At 43.5% G+C, this 9,105-nt stretch overlaps 1 protein-coding gene and 1 long non-coding RNA gene across 4 annotated transcripts in view; both read left to right on the top strand.

Annotated features, from left to right (window-relative positions):
* Positions 1-3,437, top strand: part of LOC123498746 (T-box transcription factor TBX6-like) — a 15,148-nt gene extending 11,711 nt beyond the window's left edge. For all 3 annotated transcript variants that reach the window (XM_045246150.1, XM_045246152.1, XM_045246151.1), the window contains exons 7-9: positions 586-753; positions 2,603-2,667; positions 2,971-3,437. In XM_045246150.1, the coding sequence (XP_045102085.1) occupies positions 586-753; positions 2,603-2,667; positions 2,971-3,346 (609 nt within the window). In that variant the 3' untranslated portion in view covers positions 3,347-3,437. The remainder of the gene's footprint in view (positions 1-585; positions 754-2,602; positions 2,668-2,970) is intronic.
* A 2,782-nt stretch (positions 3,438-6,219) lies between these two features.
* Positions 6,220-8,746, top strand: LOC123498476. The gene is made up of 3 exons (XR_006672692.1): positions 6,220-6,632; positions 7,389-7,666; positions 7,989-8,746. It is a non-coding gene; the product is annotated as an uncharacterized LOC123498476 (long non-coding RNA).
* The last annotated feature ends 359 nt before the right edge of the window (positions 8,747-9,105 follow it).

Genomic DNA, 9,105 nt, shown 5'->3' with positions numbered 1-9,105 from the left:
TCGCACTTCCCTGTACGTGAAGTGAGGTGACATGAGGTGATGTGCGGTGACGTGAGGTGGGGTGTGTATCAGTGGGTTTTATTAACTCCTTCAGTACCATAATGTGTTTCCATATTTATTCTGCTTATTACTTTGGCGATTTTATACAGCTTCAGATACTTATGTGGTGATTAAAATAATGAAGACTCTGGCTGTTAATCTTCTGACCTCCATAGAGCCTGCCTAATGTAAATTCAAATTGTGTAATCATACCCAAACTCTGGTAAAATTGGGTCCCACTACTGAAGGAGTTAACGGAATCAGAGCAGAATTAGAGCACTTCGCCACGAATAGTTCCTTCCAAGACTGGTAGAATGTAAATAAATGTCTCACTTACTCACTCAGGTGGCGTGAAGGTGCGTGGAGGTGATGTGTCTTCATGATCATCCTCTTTTGTTTGGAGCACTTTTTCTTCTTCTTCTTCTTCTTCTTCTTCTTCTTCTTCTTCTTCTTCTTCTTCTTCTTCTTCTTCTTGTCGTTGTTGTTGTTTTAATATTTCTACACCTTACCAAACAATCTCCATCTTATTCTTCTTCTTTCCTTCAGATCGTCCTTCACTCCATGCAGAAGTACGTGCCGCGGGTGTGGGTGCAGGAAGTGCCTTCAGGAGCGAGCTGGGCGGACCTGCCTCGCCTCCTCGACACCTCAGCTGCTAATTGTGCCTTTTTCCGCGAGACTTCCTTCATCACAGTCACTGCCTATCAGAACCAGCAGGTGTGTTGTGGCGGGCTGTGTTGTAAAGTGTGCCGGGTCATTGCTGCTGGTGAGGTTGTGAGTGTTGTTCTCTATGACTCTCTCTCTCTCTCTCTCTCTCTCTCTCTCTCTCTCTCTCTCTCTCTCTCTCTCTGTCGTGTTTCTGGAAAGATTAGTTTTGCTGAATAGATAATGTGTGACTGTGTGTATATGTGTGTGTATGTGTATGTCTCTATCTCTTTCTTTGTAGGTTTGTTTGTCTGCCTGTTTATTTATGCATCTCCATAATCTTATTCATCTATCTATCTATCTATCTATCTATCTATCTATCTGTTTATCTATCTATCTATCTATCTATCTATCTATCTATCTATCTGTCTGTCTATCTATATATCTATCAGTCTGTCTGTCTGTCTCTGTATAGGCTGATGGCAGGTAGACAGAGTAAAAAGAGAAAAGAGTGAAGCGCTACGTATTGCCACATTCTGACGGGAAGATGAGCGTTAGTGTATTCCTTTCCTGGGCGCCACGAAGCCACGTCATACACAAACTTTTTCCTCTAGCTCAGGGATAAAAACGAACGGTTTCACAAATTACCAATTGCTAATGTCTTAGAAGTCTGCCATTGAAGAATCGTGAAGTTGCCAAACAAATTCGATTCTAGCACTAGAAAAGAGGAAAGATAAAAGAAAACTGATGGCAAAGGGTCCTACAATTTTCAGTCTAGTTTGGAAGCTTATATACCGATAGAGGGCAGAGCTATACACTCAAGTAAACCCTCTCACACAGAGATGACAGATACAGGTCTCTATAAAGCATCTAATAAGTCGTAAGGTTCCTGTGTTTGTGCAGCAGACACGCAGAACAACCATTTCGCTTTGTGAGGTCAACGTGAGCATGAAGGGAGGGAAGCGAGGGTTGGCTATCGAGGTATATGTGTGGTTTGGTGGGTCAGATCTCCTTGTGCCGAGAAATGTATGGTGGTTTTGACAGGTGAGTCGACGAAGTGTTTTGGAGTTAGTATATTGATAAGTGAAGGTGAGTCAGTGCTGAGGGCTGAGGTGATAGTGGTGATGGTGGTGGTGATGATGACGGTGGTGGTGGTGATGATGGTGGTGAGGCTGCATTTTCATCACCTCCTACTGTTATACATCTCCGTTATCTGGTGTGCGATTAGTTGTTTGGCTCTCTCTCTCTCTCTCTCTCTCTCTCTCTCTCTCTCTCTCTCTCTCACTTGTTTACTCGAGGCACGTACGCTTTAAGAGGAAGAGAGTGGAGGAAAGTACCACATGATAACACTTTCTATAATATCTCCAGTATCTTTCGTTGTCGCCAGTAGAGAAGACACAACCACAGTACCTCCTCCTCCTCCTCCTCCTCCTCCTCCTCCTCCTCCTCCTCCTCCTCCTCCTTCTCCTCCTCCTCTTCCTCCTCCTCCTTCTGATAAACCAACATCTTTCAGTATCGCTCCATTGGCTTTAAGACTGAACGCTTCATGCACCAATATCACGTGTTTTGTTTATGCTGCTCCAGATTGTGCCACTTCCTACGCTTACCCCTCTCTCTCTCTCTCTCTCTCTCTCTCTCTCTCTCTCTCTCTCTCTCTCTCTCTCTCTCTCTCTCTCTGGTGACATTTCGTTCTTGAATGTACTAAATTTAGCAGACGAGGAATTATTGTTGCTAGTTGAATGTTATCTTTGTATTTTATTTATGTCTGCAGAATTCTTTTTATCATTATCATATAAAGCTTCTTTTTCCTCCTCCTCTTATTTTTCTTCTTCTTCCTCCTCCTCCTCCTCCTCCTCCTCCTCCTCCTCCTCCTCTTCCTCCTCCTCCCCATACATGCTATTATTGTGCTTATTCCACACAGATAACGCGGCTCAAGATCGAGAGTAACCCGTTCGCTAAAGGCTTCAGGGACACGTCTAAGCAAAAGTGAGTATTGCATGAGAGAGAGAGAGAGAGAGAGAGAGAGAGAGAGAGAGAGAGAGAGAGAGAGAGAGAGACGAAATTTTCCTCTATTATTTAATTCTCTTAACCTTTAATACCTAGATTGGATAATTGGATAAATAAGTAAAGAAGAAAGAGAAGAGAAGCAGTGGGAAGGAGAAAGGGAAGGGAAAGAACAGTGTGTGTGTGTGTGTGTGTGTGTGTGTGTGTGTGTGTGTGTGTGTGTGTGTGTGTGTGTGTGTGTGTGCATGTCGTCAACACCCCTCACGTGCACTTTGTCTGCTGTAGGGAGCTGGAGCGGCGAGGCGTGACGGTGAGCCGTGGGCGTGAGGGAAGCAGCACGCCGCCCTCACCCATCGTGCTGCCTCTCAGTGCGTCCTCTCCACAACAGTTCCACTTCGGGTCTCCCCTCACCGCCCTTTCACGTCCCTTTCCCTTCTCCGGCGGCTTATCTCCCCCCGTGTCACCCCTTCTCTTGCCCCCAACACACTGGCTGGGCACTCTCAAAGGCGCTGATCCCCCGTGGCTATCCTCCCCAACCAGTCCGCTGCTTCAGACCACACAGCCGTCCAGCCTTCCTTTCCTCCTACCCTCCTTCCTCCCAGCTCTTCACTCCCAGCTGCCCCGCGCCCTGGACCTTTCCAAGCCCAAAGACGACACCTGACCTGCCCTCCCAGTAGCGTCCCGCCGCCTCTGGACCGTCCTTTCCTATGTACAAATTGTGTTTGGGTGGAAAATGGAGTTCTTTTTTCTCGTTTTGCTGTTTATTTTTTTTCTTCATAACCTCGTCTATTGAATAACTTTTTTATAATGTAGGAAAGGAGAGAGAAAAAATGATTCAGGTAACAAAATAGGAAGACATAAGAGGTAAGAGTTATGAGAATTGAAAGTACAAAAAGAACATGAAAATATAAGAATATAAGGGAAGCTGCATTACCTTCATTCCACAGCTGTCACATTATCTGGAACTCAGGATCTTGTTGTTACGAAGACCAAGAAGAGGAGACGACAAGAAGGCAAGAACAGGAAGAACAAGGAGGAAGGTAACAGAGATAAGAGGGAAGAATTTGAAAGGAAAGTCGAAGATATCAAAACAGAAAGGAAAGAAAAATATAAACAGTTAAACTACATTATCTAATATGCAATGATAGACAGAAACTTAGGAAGAACGAAGCAAAGGACAAAGTAAGAAACAAAAGGGGGAAAAATATGTTAACAATAAAAAAAAGGAAGTGAGGCAAAGATGAGAGTCTTCAAAACACACACAAAAAAGTTGAGGTGGTGCTGGTGCTGCTTCAGGGGAAGGAGAGGCAAGGCAGGCGGCCATGCATGACTTTTTTTCTTTTTTCATCGTTGCTTGCGTTGTTCAGGTGGTCTTGTCCTTTTGTGCGAGGCTCGAGGTGTTGACAGGAACGACCCTCCCTCCACTACCAAGAGAGAGAAAGAGAGAGGCTTTTATTTATCTTTTCTCCCATTCTTCGTCCTGATTGCTTGCTCTTCCTTGCCTCACAGCCTCCATCGTGTGGTCGTATGAGGTTTAACTTAGAACTGCCGTGATCAACACCCACGCCCGCTCGCCCTCAGCCTTCCCTTTGTCAGAGGGAAGCACTAGACCCACTATACCCTATATATATATATATATATATATATATATATATATATATATATATATATATATATATATATATATATATATATATATATATATATATATATATATATATATATATATATATATATATATATATATATATATATATATATATATATATATATATATATATATATATATATATATATATATATATATATATATATATATATATATATATATATATATATACACAAATACAAGGCTCATGGAACCACCGCCCAGCCACCCTGCTTCGACACCGACCTTGCTGTAGTGTCTGTACTGCTTGGAATACATATGCTTGTTGTTATTATTTGTGTTGTATCATTTGTTATCTTGTGAATACTAGTGTTTTGTTTATTGGTTTGTGTATTCAGTGTTTTGTTTCTTGAGCAATTAATCCTTTTCGTCTATGTGTATGTGGGGGGGGGGGATGCGTAGAAAAAGATTACTACAGAAACCCATGAAAATGAACATTTTCTATCAGTGTGCATGCCATGGCAGGGAAATTTCAGGGCTGACTCAACTATTTACACACGTGCGTGGCTCCACCCAGAAGCTCACTCACTCATAGAGTACTAAACACACACACACACACACACACACACACACACAAGATCGGAAATAACACACACACACACACGTCTGGCTGTCTCGTCAGAGACACACACACACACACACACACACACACACACACACACACACACACACACACACACACACACACACACACACACACACACACACACACACACGGTAGCTCAGTGGTTAGAGCGCTGGCTTCACAAGCTAGAAGACCGGGGTTCGATTCCCCGGCCGGGTGGAGATATTTGGGTGTGTCTCCTTTCACGTGTAGCCCCTGTTCACCTAGCAGTGAGTAGGTACGGGATGTAAATCGAGGAGTTGTGACCTTGTTGTCCCGGTGTGTGGTGTGTGCCTGGTCTCAGGCCTATCCCAAGATTGGAAATAATGAGCTCTGAGCTCGTTCCGTAGGGTAACGTCTGGCTGTCTCGTCAGAGACTGCAGCAGATCAAACAGTGAAACACACACACACACACACACACACACACCACGTTGTCGTAGTGCAATGTAGCGCACTCGGCTCACAATCGAGGTTCAAGTCACAGGCGCGGCGAGGTAAATGGGCAAGCCTCTTAGTGTGTAGCCCCTTTTCATCTAGCAGCAAGTAGGTACATGATGTAATCCGAGAGGTTGTGGCCTCGCTGTCCCGGTGTGTGGTGTGTGGTGTGGTCTCACTCCTACCCGAAGATCGGTCTATGGGCGCTGAGCTCATTCGGTTTCTGTAGATAAGGTAAAGACTAGCAGGGTGACTAGCAGTCGACCGTGGTAAAACACACACACACACACACACACACACACACACACACACACACACACGCACGCACTGACGCATCACACTACGCTAAAAGGATCAAACTCCATTGTGAATGATACAGCGTGAAGAATCGTAATCCTGTTTGAAAAAGGGAATATACTTACGTGGCTCACTAATGTCATTGTTCTCTCACGCCACGGTACTGTTGGTCCTTCGTTCCATATTCACGTATTCACTTACAATATCAATTATTCTTACTGTATAATACAATACATTGAACATTGATGGTAGGTGTAGATATCATATGACCTCACTTATTTCTACAGTTGGTCTTAATTGTCTAAAAATATTCCGTGTGAACTCGTGAACTGTCACCCTTTAAACAAAAACTAGATCTTTTTCAGCCAATGGTATATGTATATAACCTCCCCCTAACCCTCTCTACTCATACAGGGACTGCCACGTGTAGGCTTGATGGCCTCTTGCAGCTTCCCTCATTTTGTTATGACCTTATGTACTTATGTCCTGAAATATAGAATGATATCCGGAAAAACCTTACACATCTAACGAATCTTCTTGTCTGATGATACACATAATTGCAGTAAACGTCTATAATATTATCTCTATTAGTTGTGAACAAGTCGAGGCTAAATGGTATATTCTAGAAATATATCGTTTCCATAAATCAACAATACAGTCGAAGGAAGAATGTAAAGAAGAAAAGAATGAGATAAGATCTAATGCGCAGGAACAATCCTTCATGACGTCATATTCCTTCCTTCCCCACTCCTCTAGGCCTCCCCATCCCCGCGTCACTCTTAGTACAGTTCCGCTTCAAAGCTCTTAGTGACTGTTTTCCGCGCGTTGTCCTTGAGAAGCGATAAATAATAATCGGTGCCTGAAACAATCGTCTGCCTGGACTGAGTGCAGTGCGACGAAAGATACTTGATGTAGGAGACGTAGAACAATGATGTAGAAAGGGTAAGTGGGAGTGTTAATGCAATGTGTGTGTGTGTGTGTGTGTGTGTGTGTGTGTGTGTGTGTGTGTGCGGTCAAAAGAGCAAGGACGTCTTTGGGCATTGACTTATACACTGTGGTCTCTTAAAGTCATAAAGAATAATATTATTACACGATGATTTTGATGGAGGAGAAGGGCGTGGAGCGGTGGAGGGCTGAGTGAAGGAAGGGCGTGTGTCGCAGAGATCACGATGACGCAATACAAGGTTACCAAATATTTTTTTACTACTTTTTTTGTATATTTGACATCCCGTTGTTCTTCAAAAGGGTGTACCAGGAGCCGGGAGAGCGGTTGAGGTTACGGTGTGGCTCTCTCTCTTGACAAATGCAACAAGCGGGTCGAACATGAGGTGCACACATATCAGTCATTGCTTGACCAGTGGCCGTCAACATGGAGGTTTCAAAGCAGCTTGTTGTTCGGATGATGTGAACCAGCTACCACCTCTTCCACTCCCTTGATCATCTCCCACGTGGGAAACACTTCGCAGATGAAGCAGACCTGAGGCACTTGTTTGTTGCTGAATAATGAAAACTTGCGGATGTTGAGGAGACAGTCTAATTGTTTGCTATTTAATCAGTGTTATGTTATCAATCTGAATCTCTCTCTCTCTCTCTCTCTCTCTCTCTCTCTCTCTCTCTCTCTCTCTCTCTCTCCTGTCGAGTGCCACTGAAACTTAGTCAAGTTTGCATCAATGATTAGTAATTCCTTTCACCCAACAGTTCTGTGAGTGGCAACTCCAGCCTGAGTCTTCGCTCTTCATGGCCGCGCCCACTTTTATAGTGCGGGATGAAACTAAAACCAATGGTCATGGGAGCCAAAAACTACGCGATGAAGCGCTGAGCAGTGTGTGAGTGTGAGTGGAGATGGGCGTGAGAGAACATAAGTGGGGACGGCCAGCGGAGAGGAAAATGACGTTCGTGAAGAGGCGTTGACGGGTGTGACTGACTGATGGCGAAGACAAGTTGACCAGAACTCCTGCGGCTGCTCCGTTCATGAGGTGAGGAATACTTTGTGAACATGCAGTGTGTTAAGATCAGTGCACCAAGTGAACGTGCTTGCCTTTGCTCTACAGAATTATTACTGCACTGTCACCCTGATTTCACAGATTTTTGTCTATTTATGTTAATCAACATTGACTTGACAATTTTTGTTCGTAATATGCTTTTAGCAGTTGTTTAAAAGTGCAGATGTGATATTGACGAAAGTATCACAAGATGAATAAAAGTTGTGTGTGTGTGTGTGTGTGTGTGTGTGTGTGTGTGTGTGTGTGTGTGTGTGTGCGCGCGCGCTAATTAAAATGTTTCCCATCGCGCGGTGAGGTGTTGCTGGATCACAGTCTGGCAGTGTTGAAGTCGATCCAAGTGAGGAATGAACAATCCTTTGAGTTGAGGCACAATCGGGCATAAATCCGGTATAAAGTGGGCCACCGCCGCCACTCGCCGCGCTGCCAGGCGGGGAGCAGCAGGGCGTCCAGTCATGCGGCTTGCGTAATCAAGCAGTGGAGGTGCCGCATTCTTCAACGTTTGGCATCATATCTCAACTACCGCCAATGAACCACAGTGGACGCCATTGGGGCTCTCCGGTGTACTTGTCACACTCTAGTAGTAGTCAATTAAGATTCTACAACTTTAGTAAACTCCAGTGAACATTGTTATAGTTTTCGATGGAGTTGTCTTAATTTGAATATTCCATCATTATTGGGACAGCCCTGAAAACCTGTCTCATCATTGCTGCGGCTTTGTGAACATAGACCTTTAGAAAGACCGTCGAGTTTCAAGATGCGGATGCAGCTGTGCAGGAACAACAGCCATAAGAAGGCGTGTCCAGGTTTATGTAATTGTAAGAACATCTGATTTTCATAATAGATAATGGTGGTTGGCGATGAATATGATAATGAAATATGAGTGTAACTATTAGTGATTTCGTAATAAATACAATATTGCTGCTTCTGATAATGACCATGGCGATTATACTCTACTAACTAATATATCAACTACAATATTAAATAATGAATAAAATTAATAAGTATTGAAGTATTGAAAGAAAAAGAAAACATATACATAAATGAATGCATAAAATGGACAAGAAAAATGATGATGACAATAGTTTTGATAGTAATAATAAAAGTAACAATAACAATAATAATAATGATAATATAATGATAATAATGACAGCAACAGTGAATATAATGATAGCAACAGCAAGAACAACAACAACAACAACAACAACAACATATTTCGCTGTATCGTGCTGGCCTAATTTCTCTAAAATCATAAAACTTTCAAACTTTCCGCTTACCTGAGCCTACAAATCCTGTTCCCACGCGCCTCACAAGGGCTGCCTGCCTGCCTCACCCCACCTGACCCGGCCTTATCAGGAATGCATTCACTCAACACGCCTTCATCAAATACCTAATTAATCTGTAGCTCTTCGCAG

This window comes from Portunus trituberculatus, chromosome 48 (assembly GCF_017591435.1).
Source record: "Portunus trituberculatus isolate SZX2019 chromosome 48, ASM1759143v1, whole genome shotgun sequence".
NCBI lineage: Eukaryota > Metazoa > Arthropoda > Malacostraca > Decapoda > Portunidae > Portunus > Portunus trituberculatus.
This window is presented reverse-complemented; position numbering and strand designations above follow the sequence as displayed.